We start from the raw sequence: 24,287 nt of genomic DNA on the forward strand, positions 1-24,287 counted from the left end.
GTGAATGATATTAGTACCATACCAATATTAGAATTCTACCTGATACCTATTAGCCGATTATTTTCATGGTATGGTCGATAACTGATAAATTAAAATTCTGTATTATTTTGTATTAAAAAAAACCCACAATTTATTTATTTTAAATAATTAAGTAAATATTTAAAATATTATTTTAAATAATAATTAAAATAATCTTAAATAATAGAAATATTGTAAATATATTTAAATGATCTGTTTCATTGGCAAATTATTTAAAATAGTATTTGAAGTAATAAATTTTTTTTACTTTGAATATTTAAAAATGACGTTTAAAATATTTTTTTAAATAATTGGCTGATATATATTGTGATTCCAAGTGAATACAGGGCAACACAGTGATGCAACAGTTGTATTGTTATGATCTCAGAGGGTAAACAGGAGTCAGAGCCAAAGAAAATGAAGCGTGCCAGTGATGAATGTGTTGCTGGAAAGCAGAGTACGTTTTCCACTCGTACTTTTTCATTTTGCCCGGCCAGACTTCCTCAGAGTCTGTCTTTGAGGCAGCTTTGGGCGTTCGGAGCCAAGAATGGGATTGGTGAGCCGAAAGTCTCCCCAGCAGTGAGCGAACGCTTCATAGAGTCAGAAAATTAGCCTCTCGCCTCAGTCCCAGCGGTACGGTCTCAGGCTCGTCCGGCCATCCCAGCCCTCTCTCTCTCTGATAATGTGACACAGCCCATTTTGCTCAGTCGCAGTTTCCTAATGTTCCTTTTCCTCTCTGTTTCTCTCTTGAAGGTTTAGATGCCCCAGACACAGCTGGAGCGAGAAACCTCCTCCATCACGCAGTACCGTTGCCCTGAGTCCTCCGCCACCCTGTTCGTCATCTGGAGGGGAAAAAAGTCAGCAGCGTGCAGGACCAAAAAAGGGAACTCTGTTTTTACCTAACAGTGCCTCTTATTTTGTGAAAGCAGCAGATTACCTCAGCAGTGTTCCTGCTTCAGAGTGCTTCCTGTGCCGAGGGGTGTGGTGCAAAGCGTCCGGGGAGTGCGTGGAGGGGTAGGAACCCTCTGCCTGTCATCCTGTGTCCTACCCTCTCTCTCTCCCTACAACACCATGACCACTGCGGTCCAGTCAAGCGAGCTTGTCTTTGAGTTCGCCAGCAATGGGATGGATGAAATCAATCAGGTACATCACAACCACATTTGTTGTTTTCTGTGTGAGAATATTCTGAATATTCAGAATATACTGATCGGCCCTTCATCGTTGACCTGAAAGCACTGAAATATTTTGGCATCAGCAATCTTTGTTATTAGGCACGTAAACTTGGTTTCTCTATGTTTAGGTACTCTTTTTGTCTATCCAGCCCCACAGGCGGGGTCTTAAAATGGGGACAATGGTTTTTCAAAGGTCTGTGCCTTTGATGCTGGGCATGAAGGGAAGGGAGGGAGGAAGGTGGAACATTAAGAGTGCAAGGAGAGGGTTGGGAGATCACTGTGTGGGTTGCTGGCAGGGTTCAGATGGAAAGACTGAGATGTACGAATCGCCAGTCAGTCTGAACTCAGTGTGTTTGAATTCTTATACGAAAACCAAGTTGAGAATGAAAGTAGCATTTCAGCTTCAGGACGCTTAATTATGTTGCATACAGTGGCCCCAAAAAGTATTTGGACACTTAAGGAATATTTGAATTTCATTGCATTGGATACAATATATCAAATCAAGTGGCTTTTCTCAGGACTAACTTTTCTGAACCACTTTTTCTGTTATTTCAAGTTAGTTTTCCTCAAGTTTACACAGGTGTCCTGGGATAAACATGTTCCACAAAGTTTGACAATGTCCAAGATATTTTGTCTTCGTTTTCATCAATTTTCACTACTAGTTTGGGGTCTGTAAGATTTTTGTAATGTTTTAGAAGAAGTCTCTTATGCTCGCCAAGGCTGCATTTGTTTGATCAAAATACAGTAAAAAAAACAGTAAATTGAAAATAACTGTTTTATATTTAAATATATTTTAAAAGTTTGATTTATGCATAGACAGTAAAAGCCCTGTCACCCATTGGTCTGAAGCAGGTTTGAGGAACAGCCAGCAATTCCTGCGGTTTAGGGTATAAGGAATTAACAATGCGGATAAATATAATGTGGAGCCGAGCCATGTAAGTGCCTCTTGTTTTTTTTTGTAATACATTTATACAGTTTTAAATGTGGCTTAAAGGCACACTATGCAAGATTTGTATCTTAATATAACAGCTTCGAAATAATTTCAATGGTAAACAAACTCGTAGTAGGGCGAGAGCAAGTTTGACAGGTGGCGCCCTGACAAATTTCGCGAGAATCACAATTTGCTTTACGGCATCATGTTAACATACATCAACAACATATGAAGCAGCCTCTATGGAAGACACTAGCACGCATTTCAGACGTGAATCATGGCAGAGTCGACAAAGAAAGCACGGTTGGAAGAGTGCAGAGACGGCTCTGCGTTAGTGGTATTTACGTCAGTAACGTTAAATACAAGTACTCCACAGCAACTCTAGGGGTCGCTGTTTGAGAAAAACGGAAACTGCATAGTGTGCCTTTAAGTGTCCAAATCCTTTTTGGGCCACTGTATTTGTGGATACCAGCGAGCCGTCGTACTGTTGTGTTTTGGTTTGTTCTGTCTACTCTCTCTGAGTTGAGATGACTAGAATCATGATCTTAATCTTAAGCGTGTGTTTGTGCAGTCATGTGAATGGATCAGGTGTGACCGACCTCTTCCCTTACTGACTGAAAGGGAACTGAAATCTAGATTCAGGCCTAACCTGCCTAACTTGTTGCAGCGTGGGAGAAGAGTCCTGTTCCACCCAGAAATCTACTATTGTTTTTAAATGATGTTGGCTTTTCGGTCACTCCCTAAGTCCCCTCACTCTATTACAGCACCCTCGTAAATATGCTCTACCAGTCGCCCTACAGTCTCAGATATCTTTTGACTCCCACTGCTAACAATAGAGGGGCTTTTTGGGGGACTGCACAAGATAAACCTAGACTCTTCTCACTGTGTGTGCTGGGTTTTCCACACATGGGTGCTGTGAAATATGTCCAGATGCTTCTCTGGACCATAATGATTAGCCGTGCTGGACTTTGCAGAGCCAATAATTACCCCCATAAGTCAAGCTGTCGTGTAATGGGAGTGAAATGATATTAAGGCACCGTGTCAGACTTCAGCTTCAGCACGCAACAGCAGTTCTGTACTAGATCCAGATCTCCAAAGGCACTTAATGCATTTACATGCACAATCTTACACTGATAATCACAGATTAGCCCAACAACATAATGTTACAACCTCTTAAATGCTGTAAACGTTTTAAGCAGAAAACAACTGGCACAACTAGATTTTTACCCATGACCTCATTTTCACTCTGTATGTAAACACCTTCACCAACGTTCTGGTGACTTATTTAGTATGCGCATGTCTCATGTGCATGTCTGTTGATGTCAAAACAAAGTAATTTCTCGTATAAACAGGGTTTTCTTGCATCGTCAGGTTTTCAGAATGAGCTTTGTGCATGCAAGTTTACTTATTTGTTAGGTTATAAAAATAGGGATAACCGATCACATTTTAGGGGCCGAGTGCAAGTATTGGGCAAGTATCCACAGTACAGTGGAATGATAATTTGAGGTTAGAGTGTGTAAAAAGGACATTTTTAAGTTATATTAATATTAAAGGTATTTATAGAAGGTCAATTTTATATTAAAGGTATTTTTAAGTAAAATACATTACCTCTTAAATTATTTTAAAAGCATAATGTATTGGGTGAGAGATAGCAAATATAGGAATCATATCAGTTATTTTAATTAGTTTAGTAAACAAAGACAACATTTTGTGTATAACAAAGTAAACTATAATTAATCAAACATCTCACTACTACTTGACATTATATAAACAAGCACTCAATGAAGTCACTTGTCTGTGACTCTGGCCTCAATGCACTTTGTGCACCTGCTCCCACAATATTGCCAATGAGTTTAGACTGCTGTTCAAAGTTTGGCGTCATTAATATATATATATATTAATACTTTTATTCAGCAAGGACATATTCAATTGATAAAATGTGATATTAAAGACATTCTACACTGAAAAAAAGAGCTGCTGCCTTAAATTAAGTACAATCAACTTGGATGTTTAAGTCATTTCAACTGAAATTACATGAAACTGACTTTAAAAAATGAGCTGAATCTTGTATAACTTATAAAAAAGTAAAAAATTGCTTAACTTATTTTGATGAGTCAAGGCAATGTAATAGCATATGTTGTCATAACTTATTGATCATATACTTTTTTGCAGTGTATATTTCAAATAAGTGCTATTCTTTTGAACTTTATATTCATCAATGAATGCTTAAAAGAAATGAATCATGGTTTCCACAAAATAAGCAGCGCAACTATCTTCTACACCAAATTTCTTGAACACCAAATCATCATATTAGAATGATTTCTGTAGGATCATGTGAAACTGACTGGAATAATGGCTGCTAAAAATTCAGCTTTGCCATCACTGGAATAAATTACATTTTAAAATATATAAAAATACAATTTCACAATATTACTGTTTTAGTGTATTTTTGGTCAAATGAATGCAGCCTTGGTGAGCATAAAATACTTTTGAATGGTAAAGACATCATTAATAGTGGAATTTCTTTAATACACTGTAGTTTGGCTGTCAGTGTTTCTTGTGTGGCAAAAGCTATGCTTTTTGGCATCAGAGCATTTTTAACAAGTACACACTCTAGCTGTTTTGCATCAACAGTCTATAAAATCACTACATAACTTCTCTTTGCCACATCATACATGTCCTATAGCTGTGATGACGTGACATCACGCAGCATTAGCGGTCAACAGACGAATTGCTTATTACTGAAAACCTGTGGCATCACGCCTGGTTAGTGCACAGAGAATCATCAAAGAACCTGTCTCCAACATTGCAAGTGAGGGTCTTGCATTGTATCAGTGGGTTAGCATCAGGTAAAGCAGAAGAGAGTGGAACTGCAGAACAAGGCGCATGTTATCAGGTTTATGCACACAGTGGGAACACAGAACTCAAGTATTCAAATAACTGATCTTTATCTGATGTTTCCCTTTTAGAAATGTGGTTGATAATTCTGAAAAAAAAGAGGATGTTAAAGGTTTATGATAGTCTGTTTAAAAAAAAAAATAGAGAAGCTTTACTCTTTTTTACTAATGTGCAAGATTAAGATATTTACTTAAAAAAATAAAAAAAAAGCTGAATTAACATTTTAAATCTTATATCTATCAGTGCATACCTGTTCGATTTACATCATAAAGTGGTCTAATGACAAAAGCATTTAATGCAAGACATTTTTCATTTTAAGAGACATGCTCTGCTATTTTGCATTTACCTGTCTGGCAAAATGAGAGAGGCTATGTAAACCGATCACCAAAGTTTTTTGCATAATCCTGATATCTGATGTCTGTAGTTCCAAGGTATGGCAGGACACAATGCAGCGACTGAACGAATGCACAGAATAAATTTCCCACGTTCTCAGCAGTCATGGCTTATGGGATTCACCGGGTGTCTGTCTAGCCTTGTTAAAACTCTTCTCTTAGTATACTGATGAACAACGCATACAGAAATCTAACATTTAGTTGGTGTACACCAACGTTTCAAAAATTGGGGTCAGTAAGAATTTTTATGTTTTAAAGAAATTAATACTTTAGTTCAGTAAGGAAGGACACATTAAATTGATCAAAAGTTGCAGTAAAGACAATTAAACTCTTTCAAAATATTTCTGTTTCAAATAAATGCTGTTCTTTTAAACTTTCTATTCACAGAAGAATCCTGAATTTTTTTTTAATCAGTTTCCACAAAAATGTTAAGCAGCACAACTGTTTTTAACGTTGGTGATAATAAGAAATGTTTCTTGAGCACCAAATCAGCATATTAAAATGATTTCTATGGATCGTGTGACACTGAAGACTGGAGTAATGATGCTTCTGAAAATTCAGCTGTGATATCACAGGAATATGTATTAAAATAGAAATCAATCAATCCATCAGCTCGTTCATCCATCCCAGCATCTGGGCCCCAGGCAGGGGACACCCTGAACAGATGGCCTGTAAATACCAAACAATTGTAAAATTTCACAATATTTCTGTTTTATTGTATTTTTGATCAATTGAATGTAGTTTTACAGACCCCAAACCTTTGAACAGTAGTGTATATCCAGATTAAACAGTAGCTAAAGTGTTCAATTTTGCAATAGCTAAATTATATTATGCATCCTCAAACGATTTCGCCATTGAATCTGTTTATAGTAGTTTGGAGTTTGTGTTACACTACTGAATGAATTATTCTGGCCTTGAACTGAGATTTGGAAAGCCAAACCCATTGAGTCTCTGGGGGGAAATGCCATAACAACAGCAAATAGTCCAAGCATGATGGAACAAAAACAGAAAATCCTGCCAAAGGAAGATGTAAGATGGCTTATGTGTTTCACAATATTGTTTCCAAAGAGACAATATTTCAAGCATTCCTGCAGTACTGTATTACACTGATCAGTTATTGTTAAGTGTGTTTGTTTGTGCGTGCGTGTATGTGATTAATTTATTTGGCCAGGAACAAGCAAAAACATTTATGTTTTTGCATGTTCATGTTGTTCCTGTTTTGATAATCTTCATACAGTTGTACAACTGGAAAGGTGAAAAACTGCATTCTACTGCCACCTAGTGGTTACATGACACAACAGACACATGCATTCATGTATTCCTAGTGAATTTAAAAAAAGGGCAGAATAAATCCTGAAATGTAGTCCCTGTGGAAAAGCAATCACTTGTCATTAATGCCGGTCCTAAACCTCTGCGGGCCCTAAGCAAAGCTTAGGGGCCCCATGTTAGTGCCTAAAACAGTGCAGATGCATGATATCAGTAACGTTTCAATTAATGTTTTTTCTAGTTTTTATTTAAATATCACATTCATATAAGAGCAAAAGATAAAAGTATTTACACAAAAAATATAGCTTCAATAATTCTCTAAATAGGCCAACGTTAGATTAATGCGCATTGTTTTTAAAGCACTGACAGGAGTCACACGACAGCTTGTATGACTGAACAGGAATGTGTTTATTTCTTAAAATACGTATAAGAACATTTCGATTATTGATGTGTACTGACACAAACTGAAAATTACATTTCTTCATGGGGCATTTCTAACGAATCAGTGGACTTAATAAATTAATTGCATGGTTTGTCGAGACTAAGACTAATAAGTAAAAATATTACAAAAAAACATACAATCTTGCTCTTTTGCTTCACGTTCTTGGTGCTTTTTCTTTAATTTTTCTGCTCTGGACTGATTGGTTCATTTGGAAGCCTTAGCCATATGTCAAGACACGCCATTATCTGCCACACTGCACGATGTCCGTGTCCAAAACAGTAATTAAAAATATGAAATCATTAAGGATAAAAAAAAAAAATACATTTCCACATGACTCCAAGTTGAATCTGCAGTATGACCGTCATGTTTACATTAGCCTATATAGTGAATCTTTGAAAGCAACGGGGTCCCCCTGGTGTTCTGGGTCCCTACGCAACTTGTGTACTTTGCGTATATCGAGGATCGGCACAAGGCTCACAATGAACAGTTGCATAATTTAAGCGGCCCTCTTACAAGTGTCAAAATAAAGGTCACCAGACTTCGATCAGACTGTAGTTTCTCTTGAATTATTCCCCCTCTGTCAATGTTCACTTATTATTCTGACATGTTTTGCATAGCTTGCACTTATCCGAAGGCCTAATGAGAGCTGCTAGCCGGCTAATGAGATTCGGTTGGACACACACACACACACACACACACACACACACACACACACACACACACACAGTGTCACTAACTCAGCGATGCTATCTTCAGCTCCAGTTTTCCCTGGAAATGGATTTTGTGTGCGTGTTGTCTATTTTTATTTATTTTTTTTATGTAGGAAAGCCCTTCACGTTGATTTTACTAACATGCCTGACTCGTCTAGATTGCCTAAAAGAATAAGAAAGCATAAAGACATCTTTTATTAAGTATGTTGGTGTATTTTGGCAGTGTTGACTGTGGTGGGGGGTGAGTAATGGTCTCTTGTGCCTTGAGTCCAGTACCGACCATTTCCTCTTTTCCCTCAATGTGATCTCCACCCTCACTCAGGAATGCTGGTGGAAATGAGGAAGCCTGAAATGGTGTTTTTGGCATGAAGCTCATTACCCTGGGAGCAAACAGGGTCATGTCTAAAGAACCTTACTGGAACTATGATACGTTTGTGCTTACATCATTTAATCACATGATACCACAGGCTTGTCTCTAGCCTAGCCTTATTGTTATACTGACACATAGTAAGAGTCCAACCAAGTGACTGAACCGGCTCAGGTTAAAGCCATTATGAATGGGCCATTAACTTCTGCCTCTGTGAGAATGAGTAACCTGGACGATTGTGGATTTGAAGCTTTCATCTGCAGGGAAGGGGCAAATTTATGTGTTCTAAAGCAATTATGGTGCACTTTACTGCCTTTCTGCTGAAAGCACTGCATGGCGGTTGATTTTAGATCAATGGTGCATTTATCTCTCTGTTTGTTCTCCTACAGCTGGACGACCCTTCAGTGTTCCCGGCGGTGATCGTGGAGCAGGTGCCCGCTGCCGACCTCATGCAGGTGTACTCTGGACTGGAGGCAGATGAGGTGACTAATGGCATCATGGTGGACGCCATTCAGGATGTGGTGGAAGAGAACATCATGGGAGATGTAGGGCTGTCTGGTGAGTCCAATAAGTGATCACAATTATAGATGGCATGTTTTTTTGAAAAAATAAAAATAAATCCCAGTATTCCTCGCACCTGAAGCAGTCCACAACACGACTTTTTAATGTTTTTGAAAGTCTTTGAAGTCTCTTATGTTCACCAGGGCTGCATTTATTTAATTAAAATACAAGAAAAACAGTACCATTGTAAAATATTATTACAATATAACTGTTTTCTATTTGAATATCTTTTAAAATGTATTGTTTCCCTGTGATGGCAAAGCTGAATTATTCAGCGGTCACTATTCCAGTCTTTAGTGTCACATGATTCTTCAGAATCAATCTAATATGCTGATTTCCTGCTCAAGAGAAATATATTTTTATTATCAATGTTGAAAACTGTTGTGCTGCTTAATCCAGGTATCCTTGTGGAAACCATGATATACATCTTTGTCAGGATTCTTTGATGAAAGTTCAAAAGAACAGCATTTATTTGAAATAAAAATGTCCAATTTGATCAGTTTAATGCATCCTTGCTGAATAAAAGTATTAATTTCTTTAAAAAAAATCTTTCTGCTGCCAGAGTTTTGAACTGTAGTGTGTTCCTATTTAATAAGAAAATAATATTAAAAAAGATAATTTAGTGTGAAATTGTCATTTAACTCACAATAAATAAACAAAAACTTATTACACTTGTATATGTCTATATAGAAAAACATTAAAACCTTAATGGACAGCGTGACAAATCACCTTTATCGATTTGTTCTTTAAATATCCAAGAAAACTACTCTCAAACACTTTTAAGTGGAACCCATAATAGTGAAACCCAAAGTTAATGTTTGTCAAGTGATGTAAATGTTTTATCTACAGTAGAGACCTCTGTCTCAGGCGGAGAGGATAATATGGAGACCATCGAGGCGGCTGAGGCCCTGCTGAACATGGAATCCCCTAATAACATCCTGGATGAGAAACGCATGAGTATGTGATGACTCACTGTCAGTTTACATGGTCCTTTTTTTTTTTTTTAGAAATGATTGTGGGAAGACCTCTTAAAGTCACTTGGCACACATACTGATACTATTTCTCATTTCAGTCTTGTCTGTGAATGTTTAAGCAAACAAGCATTCTAATACTTGAACTCTGCCCTTCTGTAGTTCACACATATGGGACTATGCTGGAATCAGACCTGACCTACATTTCCCTGCGTCCAGAGCAGCTCTCAAACGGCTGCATGGATTGTCCCCTGGATGAGGAGACGTCCTCTATGGATGAGATCCCTCAAAAGAACCTTTCCAAGCCTGTCAGGAAAACCAAAGGTACCACAATCCTCCAGTAGAAGGCAGTGTACACCTTTTTTGATTTGTTTCTTTTTTGCTGCATTATATTAAAAGCTGAAGATGAGACCAAAGAATGAAAGATTGTTCAAAAAACAACCAAATACATCTGATTCTTTTTTTTTCTTTTTTTTTTCTTATTTTGAAATTTGTTGTTAACATATATTTAGTTGATCTGATGGTCTGGGAGGTAACTATTTTCTTGCAATCATCCTGCAGTGCGCAAACCAAGACCAGTGCGGCCCTGTTCTCCCATCACCAATCCAACACTCCCGCTTAAGAAGAAGAGCAAAGAGGGCAAAGGTAAGCGCTATCTTGGATCACCGCACGGTAGTAAAGGAGAAAAAGTTGGAAGCTATCGCTTTTCTCTCTCCTAAATGCATCATGAGTCACTCTTACTGCCAGAGAGAGGCAGTGTTGCGACTGCTTAATTGATGAGGTGCTCTCAAAGTGCTGCGTTTGTGAGGGAACTAAAAGTGATTGCAGGCTGGAGGGCACATCGATGCTGTCCTGATAGAGGCCCCTTATGCATGCGCACCATTCCCAGCTCAGAGAGGAGGCCGGACGCATACATATACATCACCTTGACACGCCGGCCTGTTCTCTCTATGGCTCTCGCACTGCCGGGGTAGCTGTTTTTAACCACTTCTGACCAAAGCACATGACAAACAAGAATAATCTAGTGCCAGGCCCCTCTAATTAATTTCCAGCCCAGCGTTAGGCTACCATGAAGGGAGAATTGATTTATTAAGGTTATGAGAAAGAATACAATAATTGCACCTCTGCCAGTTCTGCTGGTTAAATAAGACCTGTGGATTCGCATGTGAAATATGAAAGTTGTTTAAGCTTTTTTATAAATCTAAACTTTTAATGAGTCGTCAGAGAAATATAAAAGACCCTTATTCTTGTAGGCAACACTATCTACCTGTGGGAGTTCCTCCTGGCCTTGCTGCAAGACAAAAACACCTGTCCCAAATACATCAAATGGACGCAGAGAGAGAAAGGCATTTTTAAGCTGGTGGACTCCAAGGCCGTCTCCAAGTTGTGGGGCAAGCACAAAAACAAGCCTGATATGAACTACGAAACCATGGGCAGAGCGCTCAGGTGAGCCGATGGTTACAAACACTTCACCCAAAGGGACCAATCATGCCAGAGGAATTGCTTTTCCTGACCTCCTGCTTCCTCTTGCTCTTTTTCAGGTACTATTACCAGAGGGGTATTCTGGCCAAGGTTGAAGGACAGAGGCTTGTTTACCAGTTTAAGGAGATGCCCTCAGATCTGGTTATTATTGATGAGGATGATAGCCAAGGGGACGACGGCAGTTCTGGCTACGGAGGGCACAGGTCTGCTCCTCACGGACGGGCAGTGGGCCGCGGTTCATCGCGTGCGCAGGGGAAGAGTGCGCAGTTGAAGTCCTTGAAGAGAGAGATGAGTCCCAGTCTGAACAGCAATGGAAAACAAGCAGAACAGATGCTGCAGACGGTCCATGTTCTGCAGCCAAATCAAGGGGCTGCTGTCCCAGCACCTACACACTCCTTAAGGTGAGTTTGTGTGTATGTATACTAATTCATAAACAGACAACCTCACACACAAGTGAAAGTTAAAACAAATTATAATGCACTGTTTTTTCATAAATCTAGTAAGTTGCCTTGTTATCTTTGCTGCCTACATATTTGGCTACCTTCTTAGGCAACAGTATCTAAACCAAAATGTACATTAGTGATAATTTGTAACACTTTTCCTAGGCAGTAACATGAATTACAGAGCCTTGTACATGACATGCATTGTTGCCATTTAACTAAAACGAGGAAAGGAATTATATTGCGCTATATTGAGCTTTATAATTTCTCAATAAAGTAATCTCTTCTATATACTGTCTCTGGTTTCAGCGAAGGTGTTCCCGCTTTGTAACCCCATGCCCTTCTCTCTCTCTCTCTCTCTCTCTCAGGACTATAAATATGCCAGGGTCAGTTCCCATGGTCCTCACGTCAGGAGCTCACGGAGGAGGTTCAGTCACCCTGCAGACCCTGCCGCTGTCCTCTGTTCTGACCAATGGGGATTCCCCCACTCATACCTCACCGCCTCGGGTCATTCTCCACACTGTGCCTTCCTCCAGCCCCGGGGGTAAAGATGTGCTCACCATCCAGACCGCCTCTCTGACGACAGACAGCATCCAGCACCAGCAGCTCCTCATGTCCACTCTGAGCTCATCCAGTGGAGGGGTCACCACACCACAGCAAGCCGGGTCTCTTAACGGCATCACCCGCTTGGTCACCCTCAATGCCAACGGGCAGCCTGTAGTGGCCCAGCAGCCCGGAACGGTCATCGCCACTGTCCTGAAGCCCAGCGAACTTCAAAACCTGCAGGTGAAGGAGGAGATCCTAGACCCACATTACCTCCAATCTCTGGTCAACAGCAACCCTAGCCTGGCCTCATTCTGCAAAGAGGAGTTCGAGGATGGAGTGGCGGAGCTGAGCTACAGAACTGTGATCATCAACAGTGCAGGACAGGAACTGGGCCAGACCCTCAACGGACACTCAGACATGAGCTCGCAGCTGGCCAGCAGCCCCAGTGAGGGCCTCACCCCTGTGGAGGAGCTGGAAGTGAGGGGACAAGTGGCCCTGCATCCAGAGCCTGAGGACAAAGAGCTGTCGGAGGTCTCTCAAGGTCTGCAGGAACTGCCGGTCACCATGCAGATATCCGCCTCCCACTTCATCCAGGTAAAAGCGGAACCGGCTGAGACCTAAACTATCGGCCCAAGCAGGGGAATGTGGACACAATCGACCAACAAATGAAAAAAAAAAAAAATACAGGATTTTTTTCAGTGGAGCAGATGATCTGTAATTTATTGCTCTTGATTGTTTAGAATGGGCGTTCACCTGAAGACTTGTTTACTCAAAGTTATTGTGATATTGTGCCTAAATTTGAACCTTAAGGGATATCGATCATGATGTCATGATAAAAGCTCTTTGGTTTGCTCTCCGTCACCCCCAAACTCCCAACAGGAGAGCAGCCATTCTCCAACCAGGGATATTCCCACCATATGTGCCAGTTGAGATGTTTCAGTCTCTTCTCATCTCCACAGACAAATCCAAAGACTTGATCCAGCAGAGGGACCAAAGGAAGAGTTGGTGGGAAGCCAAAATGAAACCAACAACACACCATTGACTTTAGGATTAAAATGCACACACGCAGTTGCTTGGGACATACAAGATGGAGAAACATTTGTTTTGTTTTTTCGTATGTAGCCATCTCAGCGGACTTCAAAAGGATGCCTATTGGAATAAGACTGAAAGAGTGCCTAGGTGGTTAATGCTTTGTTTTGGAAGTGATGTTTTGAAGGGGAAGATTGTATGATTCGCTCTGTTTTTAATACAGAATTATGACATTATCTCATCCCCTTCATACCGGCAGAACAGACGAGGTTATTATTTTCACACAAATTTAAAAGCACTGTGCTTTTATGGAAATGGGCATTTCCTGTCCAAGGACCTTGTTTGTATATAGTAAAAGACTAAAGAATATAGTGAGAAATTCCAAAATCATCTGCTTAAGTATTTCCCCATTATAATCTTGTTCATATGAAATGGCACACAGTTATATATAAATACTGATATATATATAAAAATACATATATATATGTATGTATATGTATATATATATGTATATATATATGTATATATATATGTATATATATATATATATATACAACTTAGATTTGATGTATGGCCACAAATTTATTTATTTTCTAAATTCTGTGTAAAAAGTCTTTTTTAAACAAATGCAAAAATGAGGGAAAATATGCAGTATGCTAATCTTACCCATAAGAATCCAGTATGTGTGTTTATTGCGAGCTGTATTTTTCCAATTTAAAGCATTCCATGTAATCCCGCACACCTTTCATATTTTATCTATTTTTCAATATAAGGGGATCCGAACATAGCTTTATGAGATTGAGCTATCATGCTGTTCTTATTCACTGTGATGTGTTTAAAGCCATTTTTACAGAGCATACGTGCTATAAATGCGATGTCCTTTGGTTTTCTGCCTTTACGCTGTCATACTTTTACCCTGTATCAACCACATATCGTTCGACTGATGCCTTACATGTCTGTTTTTCAGATCACAGATTGTCTCAGACCTGGTGTGGTCTGTGACATTTAGGTCGATTTTTAAAATGTATTTATTTGTAGCTGATGTAGTCCGTGGCCTCCATTCTTTCTTCGCCTCATTTATATCCAATGAATCCAGAGCAGAGTCTCTTAATAGTGGCATGTCCACAAGTAAACAGAGCCTTGTTGATCCAAACCAAATTTGTGCTAAATTGGAAGAAGTGACTGAAGTTGTTGAGGACCGAGCTCCCTAAAGGCAAGATGCTGATCTTAGGCATCAGGCCTCTGTCTCTAATTCTGTTTGACTAACACCAGAGTTCTGGTGCTGCTCTGACAATCGTGGCTACAGCTTGTATTATGCAAGATAACGTCAATAAGACAATCGGTCTTCGGATCTGGTCTTGTTGACCGTAGGCTTTACGCTTTGTAGTTTTGGGGTAAAGGTATGCCAGTGCTCTTCCTATAATTTCAGCTTGCCTTTTCTTGGGGCTTTCCTATTTTTCCAATTGTCTTTTAGTATACTAGATTTTGTTTTTCTAAAAAAAAAAAAAAGAGAGAACCAAAAGAGAATATAATAAAAAAACAATTTTGCCTTAATGTAAACGTGTGATCTGTTCCGTTTTTGCTGTGGAAATTCAGGGATGTGATTTTTCCGGATTAATCCGGAATTCCGGATTTTCCGACCTGAAAATGTGACCTACGTGAATCATGCAGATCTGTAAAAAAAAAAAATCTCACAGCCGTCACCATGGTAACCCGGGACGGAACCACAATCGCCGTCCCCGCGCAACAGGGCCACACCGGGCGGTTTTTTCACGTCAGTTTGGGTGACAAATTCATCTGAAGCCTATTTCATAGCTTAATGTGAGGGACAGAAGTCTATTTACATCAATAAATACCCCGTTCGGGGTCTCGGTATATTTTCCTGCTTTTTTGTCCTTAGCCAATCACATGCCTGAAATTGAATCTCAAGATCACAGATTGACTGGGTACTGGTTAAACAACACAAAGCCCATAAGGCAGATGCTATCATTGTTCCAACATATTAAAACAAGTATACCTCCCGGTGCATCTCCTCAAGCGTTACTTCTGTCAACGTGAATTAACAGAGGTCAGATGCACTCCCAGGTATCTCGCACATCTTGCTGTGAATCGAGGCTGCTATGGGGAGCTCTGTTTCCAGCCATATGTGCTCTTATTCAGCTTGTCTGCTCCTTCTGGAGACTACAGAGCGACGCGGCAACTTCGGCAAGGACGGTGTGAGTGCAATCTGTTAACTACAGGAAGCAAAGCACCTAAGAGTTATTGAACAATCAGGCATGGGAAGCTAAATGATGCCTTCGTTTGAGTGGGTGAAAAAGAGAATTAGCGTTTAAAAAAAATAATAAAAAAAATTCCATTCCAAACCAGTATGCTGTTGTGTGTGGAACATACACAAAAAAGAGTTAAACATACTTTTTCTGTACAATGACATTTCTTACTGACTGTCAAACTCCAAAACGTCTCTATAGGTCTATGGCACGGATTGCATATTAGACTCCATTGTATAGACTGCTTTTATGGTGCCTTGCCCTTTTTGGAGCTTGACAGCCAGTGGTCGTTATGAACTATCATGTAGAAAAGAGCTGCTTGGAGATTCTTCAAAATTGTCCTTTGTGTGTCATAGAAAAAATGACATCACAGGTTTGGAATGATATGAAGTTGTGTAAATGATGGAATTCATCTAACATATCCACACTCCATTATTTATTTTTTTCTGCAGTCTTGTGGACAAATAATCTTTAAACAACTAACAAGAGAACACAAAACGGTTTTCACTCCCGCAGCTCTGTGTGTGCTGGACTTGCTGTGAGGATAGAAATGGTTGTTTGTGTGACTACTCGGTGGTCTGGGTTTGGAGAGGCTTTCTGTGGTCTTATTCTGTGAAGTGTGTGTGTGTGTGTGTGTGCGCGCGCATGGGCATGTGTGTCTGTTGATGGAGCCATCTGGCACCTGGTACATGATGGAGCTCTTACCCCCAAGTCTACAATTCACACACAGCTGCAGATTACCCAGCACTCTGAACCCTACAGGCAACACTGACAAATAAAACAATAACATACAGAAAAACACAATATCAAAGCTGTTAAAGGTAACTGTAGTATGGACGGAGCAAAATGGCAACTGAAAGTGGTTGTTAAAACGATTAGCACAGCGCTAACGTGTCCTGTGAAAATGGGAAGATATTTTATCACACAACTACAAATGTTACGTGAATTGGAGATAATATGCTTATAGCTGTGAACTTTTCCATTTCCAATGTAAAGTCTTTAGGTTTGAATTCAAATATAGAGGAAGGGGTGACCAAATTATTTAGTACAACGAAATTGTCTCATGGTGGGTATGTTTTTTAAAGGCAATTTCTGTATAGGAAGTTTTCATAATAGGAGCGTGTCAATAATCTATATTGTATCTATATTTATAGCATTTTAAGTGTTAATTATCAAACCATTGTTTTGGTTTATAAAATTGTTAAAAATAATAATAATAAAAAAAAAAATCTAAAACACATGAAAGATTGCCCCAAAATATCCCTCTCTTGAATGTGTTTGAAAATGTAATACAACTTTATTATAATATAAAATCTATTTATATTATACTGTATAGTTGTGTGAATGTATGTCAATGTGGTTTTATTTCATTGCATTCTGAATTTTTGGTTGGGAGAATTTAATTCACCAAAACAATTATGCAGACAGTTTTGAAACCAAAAACACTGGTAGAAGAATGCATCATCCAAGTCAAAATCATAGTTACTTACTGAGATAATGTACAGCTGCCCTTGTGACAACTAGCCCTGGTCCTTTTTAGCATTTTAGGTTCTGTAACTGGTCATCATTTCAGGTTTTTCACCTTTTTGCAGATCACTTAAGTGTGACAAATATATTTTGAAGTAAAATAATGCTCTTTGTAGTTCCTCAGTTCATAACGTCATAACTGGATGTATAATAATAATTATCCAAGAATAAATAAAAATGTTGTTTAACATAAAGATGAAGTATAGCATGTCATGCTGCAGGAAACACATGTAGCTGTTTGACATGTCATGACGACTCCCCATTGGCAATCATGCAGCATTAAAAAAGACTAAACAGGACAGCTTGCAGTGATCGGTATTTCACTTCTGAATACCATACATGATTTATGACTAATCATAAGCTTCTCAACCGAAATAACCCTTGTATAGCTTAAAAAAGATATTGAAATTAAAGCTGAATTTCTAGACAGCTGTGTTCACCAGTGTCAAACCGCGTCTTTACATCAACACAGCTGCACAAAATCAGCTCAAGGAACAATCTATTTTTAAAGCAAGACGACAAGTAGGTGGGGGGCAATGACATGCTTGAAGAGAGCGAGTGTTTATTGCATCACAGTGTCTCTAGTGAGGAGTGGCGGGACGGCTGAGGGATGGCGGTCATTAGAAATGTGCCTCCAGTCAGGGGCTGCGCTAAGATTACTCACACACCAGGATGCTGCCGCATACACACACACACACAAACTAAACAATGCTTTCGTTCTGTTGCTGAACTAAGAGTAATGACATCCACTCCAATTTACGTCCATTGTTCATCACTTTATATTTACATCAATATTTACATCATCTCACAGCTGGAATTTATAGAAGCTAAAAGCAATACTCTCACAGCTATTAAACTTCTCAACCTACATCCCTCAACTGCATGAATTTATCAAATTCTTCCATTGGCAACTGAAACAATAACCATGATTTTATATTTCCCAGGTCATAACCAGCATAGAGTCATGGTTTGGCTGATTATTATGGCCCCATTAGCCCTTGTTGGTTGTAGCTATCTACATCATGTGACTGAAAAACAGACCTTCCTCCACTGATGGCAATTCATAAATTCTTTTTGAATTAAATGTATGTAAAGTTAGTAGCCTAACTCTTTTGCAGTCTACATACATATAGGCCTATACATTCATCCATACAAACAAGCACAGCCTAAATGACTGAATTATTTTAATATAATTATACATTTAGTGATCCTATTTAATATATTTACTGTTTTCTATCTAACATTCATTACTAAATCTTAGTATAGGCTATAGCATCAACCATGTTACATTCAATACATTTTAAACCAAAAATACATGATTAAATAATTACAATGCAGTATTCATCATTTACTTTAGGATAGATAGTCTGATTATTTAATTTTGTATGTTTTTGCCACTCAGATATTGAGTTCTAACACCACAGACATGAAATGCGAGTTTTACCACAATCAAACTGTTGGTGTAGGCTATGGAGTGAAAAAGTAAAAAGCTAAAGGTAGGCTATAAATGAACTACACGGTCCCACGTCGCCATCACTAAGCTTCTGACAACTCTTTCAGTTTTTATCTAAAAACATTTTCCCGCAAAGTTAGAAAAGTTTGTAAAAGCACAATTTGAATAACGAGGCTTTAAAAGCTGACTGAGTTTACCTGTTTGGCGTGATGACGTTTAATGTCCCAGACAGCCTCTGTAGTCCCATTTAGCCACTTGTTATCAACCACCTTTTTCAAGACACGCAACAGCTTAAAAAATCACGAGTGGGGTAATACTGATGTATTTTATGTCGTAGAATAAAACGTGAAAGTATCGCTTGTGTTCACCACAGACCTTATTTCAGCTATTTAACCAAAAACCCATTCAAAAAACCCATTGACTTCGGGAGGATGGAACCGGAAGTGTTGAAATGCTAAATGCTGATGTCATACCAGCACCACTCTATACCCTGCATAAGCTTTTGAGAGGAAACAGCTTTTCCATCCCGTCCGGTATTCCACCATGAGAAATCTGGTCTCCCTATTCTACGATCAATTTAGGCTTACAATGCTTTAGGGGAAACGCAGCTTGGAGTCGTCTCTCTCAAAGGCTCTGTAACATACCCGCCTCGCCGACCGTGTAAACAATCACAAGGAGATGGAACTGCAAGCTTTGCTGACTTTGTGGTCCTTTTTAGCAGCCAGTGTGCACTGTGCAGTTAAAGGGTTAGTTCACCCAAAAATGAAAATTATATCAGTAATTATTCACCCTCATGTTGTTTCAACCCCCGTAAAACATTCGTTCATGTTCGGAACACAAATTAAGATATTTTTGATGAAATCTGAGAGCTGCCTCACTCCTTCATAAGCTTATGTAATTTCATTCTGCCGGTCCAGAAAAGTTAGTAAAAACATTGTTAAAATAGTTCAAGTGACTACAGTGGCTCACCCGTAAGTTTATCAAGCGATGAGGAATACTTTTTGTGCGCAACCCCCCCCCAAAATAACGACTTTATTCAACTATTCATTTTCTTCCGTGTGGGCCTCTCTGACGTGAGCGCAGATGGGTCTCGATGTAGTGTTTAAAATGGTTCTAAAGTGTGCATTTCCTGGATGTTCGAATTGTGAGAAACCAATGAGAAAACGTAAAAGTGCCTTACCAATGCCGCAAAATGAATGGCTTACCTTTCACAGTTTCCCATCAAATGATCGCGAGCGTCATCTTCTCAGTTCTCGCGTATGCGTCGTGGTGCTCTCGTGAACTCACGTCATTATTTTTTGGGGTTTTTTGCACACAAAAAGTATTCTCGTCGCTTGATAAACTTATGGTTGAGCCACTGTAGTCACTTGGACTATTTTAACAATGTCTTTACTAACTCTTCTGGGCCAGCAGTTGCAATTACCTAGTAGCCTATGAAGGAGTGAGCCAGCTCTCAGATTTCATCAAAAATATCTTAATTCGTGTTCCAAAAATGAACGAAAGTCTTACGGGTTTTTAACAACATGAGGGTGAGTAATTACTAACAGAATGCTCATTTTTGGGTGAACTAACCCTTTAAACATTTTAATACCGCAGCTGCTTAGCAAGAGGCAACTTTTTACAATTGTGTGCGCATGCCCAGTGTGCATGAACGGTCATGTGACATGCGTATTCGGTAGTGTAGTGTGGACGGAGATCGTTTCTGAAACTCAGTGGAAACGCCAGTATAGACATGGATCGTTTTCATTTTAAAACGCCATTTTAAAACTACAAACTAGTGTAAACGGGGCTAGTGAGACACTGTTATCACGCCACACGTCCATTTTCTCAGCACATAGTGAAAAATACTCCACAGAGCAAAGAGGACACTGACAACGCGCCTAAAGACAAGACAAGCAGGTTATTTTTTAAACAAATACAAAAAAAAGAGAAACTAAGTCTGAGGTTTACAATTTTGTCAATTTTATAATGAAATCCAAACAATAAATGTGGTTTTTGACATTGTAACGTTGTCAGTAAACTTAATGGAATCTTGTTTGTCCCCCTCCCAAAATTTACATTTTAATGTATATAACAGCTATGAGCCAACTTGAGCAAAGAAGCCAAATTAAAACGTATGCTTCGGATGGGTCCTACTCCTCCTACACCTGCCGGGAAACTTCCAGTGAGATGAAGAAGAATCTCTAGGTAGGAAAGAAGGCGTTTGTGGTTGAGAGAGGGTCCAGCTCATCATGATCAACCACATGTGTAAATGAAGCGTTGACTATGGCTAAAATGTTGACATAAAGTAGTTCACTATAATGGCTACGTTCACACCGTCAGTCCAAATCCGAATATTTTTGTATTCCATTGGAATCTGATCTATGATGTCAACTCTGTATATTGCAACTCTGTTCAGATCGATTTGTGTGTCCATGCAGCTCTTTCGTTTTCCGGAATATCTGCATTGTTTTCTATGGCAATGACGTTAAGTTGATGGAGGGGTTTGCATTTGCAATAGAGATGCTGTCATATTTAAATTTTACAACATGGAAATCTGTAGCCGCCGGGCTGGATTAACGTTACTGCGTCTTGAGCCTGCTGCAGAACTGTAGGAGGCTGGTATGCACAATTTTTTTTCCGCACTCTTGTTTCAAAATTAAAAAATAATTTTCTGCTCGTCCGGCACTTTGCAGCAACAGTAGCCTACAGCCTTGTTTCGGCACCATTGACTTTCAGCATGTTTCCTATAACAACGTCTGACGTTCACATTTTACGTGGCGTGAGAAAGTCACATAAACCACGCGGAATCCGATCAGAGCGTTCAGACTGAAGTGGATTTCCTGAATAGGATTTCAAACCACGTATGGATGTAGCTTGAAACGGATTTCATGTGATTTTTTGCTGTTCACGTTTGGTAGGCTAATTCTGATCAGATTTCAATCGGATATGAACAAAAATCGGATTTGGACTGACAGTCTGAACGTCGGGATTTTGAAGAATTGTCGGGTCGTCAGTCCACGACTAAGAAGCTCGTTCGGATCTTTACCACATATTAACTTTAGTTTGTCAAAATTTCGCGCTCTTTCCTGCTTACTAAGTCCTTGTCTATATGATTTAGCAGCTTCCACATGTTTTTTCCCCATGGTTTAGATATCATAAATTAGTGTAACAATGTGTTCAGTAGTAGCTACATAAACTGCAATCCATGCTGTTGTTTACATCCGAGTATCTGACGTAGGTGCAAACACTCTACAGCAATAGATTTGTGTAAAATATTATTTGGAAAATATTTTGTTGATTATGTTTTTCCTGCTCACTATAGGCTACTATAATGATATATTATCTATTTGTTTATTTTAATCAAATTTGTATCGTTTAATCTATTTTTTTTATTATTTAAATGTTATAATTTATTTTAATTTATTTTATCCATTTATTAATATCAATTTAAAAACAAATCTAATATTTATTATTTTATTTATGTCATTATTTTAATTAATCTTTTTAATTATCTGTTTATAATTGTTATAATTTTTACACTGTTTTCTCTAAACATTTCCATAGTCTCTCTAGCATTTCCTTATGGCCCCCATTTTGAAAACCCTTTTGCCCTAACGCTGCATTAGTAATGCACAATAATATAGTCATATCCATATGGCACCACTGGAGGGCAGTAGTGTCACACCTCAGTAAAATACATTTAACAAGCAATTTGCTCTCTCTTGTACATCGTGTACTGCTCTAAAACAGAAAGTCTGCCTGTAAAACACGGACTACCTGCTCCACGTACACAAATCGGCGAGTTAAATCCTCAGAATTAAAACAAACAGCTTGGAGGTAAATAACAATGCACTTTTGATGTGCTAACAAAAGGAATTAATTCACATGCCTACCTGTGCAATCCTGCCTCCTTGCACTGTCTTATACAGTCACTGTTGCTGCAGGCTCACTTTCTGCGTCTCTCGGCAATGAAATACAAGCAGCTCTGAGCTTTCACAAATGAAAATTGGCACTGTTGTTAGGTAGTTTTAAATCTGAAATCGTTGTACAAGACTCAGTATGGATCTGGGTCGGTAAATGTGCATAGCCTAGGCTACTATTCTTTAGTTAATTACATTTCAAGTCATGAATCCTTCCTACAGGTTATTATACATAAATATACATCCGACGTGTTGTCATACACAATATATACAAACCAGCTCAGGTATGTCTGGAAATAGCGATGAAAACATGAAGGTAGTTATATATGGATACGGCATATCACAAACTTAAGTGTGACAGCAGTGACATTATAAACGGCTTGGTTGAATTCTCAAATTCATTATTTTATCTGTACATCTTTCTTCATTTATGCTCTTACTCTTTGCCTTGTATTATTCTAAAAAGGAAATTATATGTTGCTTAGAACATTCATATTCGTAATCCAAGAAAACATGAGATTTATCAAGACAACTTAATATTTTTAATAACTAACAACATTTCTTTTTCTTCCTCACACAGAGCTATTGTATGACTTCACAAGTCTTGGAATACCGTCACATGGATCACTTTTATCATGGTTTTGTGGTGCTTTTGGTCCGTTTTGGAGTTTGACAGCCCCGGTCCTCATCGTTAAGGTAAAGATAAAAGCAGCACGAAAAGAAAGTCATACATGTTTTGAACAACATGATAGTGTGCAAATAGATGTTATGAATTATGGTCTAAAACTACATCCTAAATTAATTTGAATTAATTGCTGCTATTTTACCCACTCTACAGAGGCTCTTTTGAGATCACGTCCTTTAGCATCGCATCAAGATAAGTGCTGGTGTCTCATATGAATTCAGGTATTGTGATAAAAGAAACCGGATCCAATATAATAAGCTTTCTATGGGGTATTTTGAGTTTGTGCTTTGATCATTTACCTCAGGCTTCTAGTGAATTAGATATTTCCATCTGCAGACGAAAGAAGTGTTTTGAGGAAAGATATGGCTGATGGAGATCACATTTAGACAACTGACCATGGAAGTGAAATAGATAAACATCAAGGTTAGTTTTAACTTCCTCCATCTTTGATTTGTGGCTTTGCGTGGTTGTTTGTCACAGATGTGGCATCCTTTGTTTCAAGATGAAAGCCCTGTGATTTGCTCTTTTGTTGGTTTCTTAGAAAAGATGCATCTTGAATGCTTTCAGTGTACAAGCTTTTCTTTATGATAATTGTACTGTGTCTGTTAATAGGTCTTGTATAGCTCAGTCATGTATTTGGTCTTACTGGAGCTCAACTGGTAGAGCATGACGCTAACAATGTCAAGGTCATTGGGTTTGATTCTCAAAGAACACAAACTTAGACATCTGAAAAAAGTTTGGAATAAAAGTCAAGTGTCAGTGTCCCTCACTGTAATTATCAGCATGTTTTTGATTGCCAACTTTTGATTTTAGCTTGGAGTGAGAATAATGGAAAGGGAGGGGGGATGTAAAAAAATAAATAAATAATAATGTTTACGTCACAATAAGTGTATTGTGATTGTCAAAACATTTGGTAACTAAACAGAATTTTATTAAGTTCAATTTTAGTGACAACATGTTTCAACATGGTACAATGACTGGTAGGCCACTGTTTTTATTATTGCTTAAAATTTCCAAATTTCCTGATTTCAATTCAGTTCAATTCTTGTGATTTGATTCCGATCTTGATTCAATCTCGATTAATTTAGATAAATATTAGGTACTGTAGATACATTAATAGATAGGTTAAAAATAACAACTCAAATATAAATAATGCGTTTTTTATTATAATAACAACGTAATAATTTTAATGATATATGTAAAAATATAATATGTTAATATAGTGCAC

The 24,287-nt window shown here is 38.5% G+C and overlaps 1 protein-coding gene across 6 annotated transcripts in view; it reads left to right on the plus strand.

Annotated features, from left to right (window-relative positions):
• elf1 (E74-like ETS transcription factor 1) overlaps positions 1-14,779 on the plus strand; it is a 43,915-nt gene extending 29,136 nt beyond the window's left edge. For all 6 annotated transcript variants that reach the window (XM_084134098.1, XM_084134096.1, XM_084134101.1 and 3 more), the window contains exons 2-9: positions 772-1,161; positions 8,586-8,754; positions 9,607-9,714; positions 9,891-10,052; positions 10,290-10,373; positions 10,982-11,174; positions 11,270-11,611; positions 12,019-14,779. In XM_084134098.1, coding sequence (XP_083990224.1) covers positions 1,090-1,161; positions 8,586-8,754; positions 9,607-9,714; positions 9,891-10,052; positions 10,290-10,373; positions 10,982-11,174; positions 11,270-11,611; positions 12,019-12,817 — 1,929 coding nt within the window. In that variant the 5' untranslated portion in view covers positions 772-1,089 and the 3' untranslated portion in view covers positions 12,818-14,779. The remainder of the gene's footprint in view (positions 1-771; positions 1,162-8,585; positions 8,755-9,606; positions 9,715-9,890; positions 10,053-10,289; positions 10,374-10,981; positions 11,175-11,269; positions 11,612-12,018) is intronic.
• The last annotated feature ends 9,508 nt before the right edge of the window (positions 14,780-24,287 follow it).

This window comes from Abramis brama, assembly GCF_963993115.1.
Source record: "Abramis brama genome assembly, chromosome: 13".
Classification (NCBI taxonomy): domain Eukaryota; kingdom Metazoa; phylum Chordata; class Actinopteri; order Cypriniformes; family Leuciscidae; genus Abramis; species Abramis brama.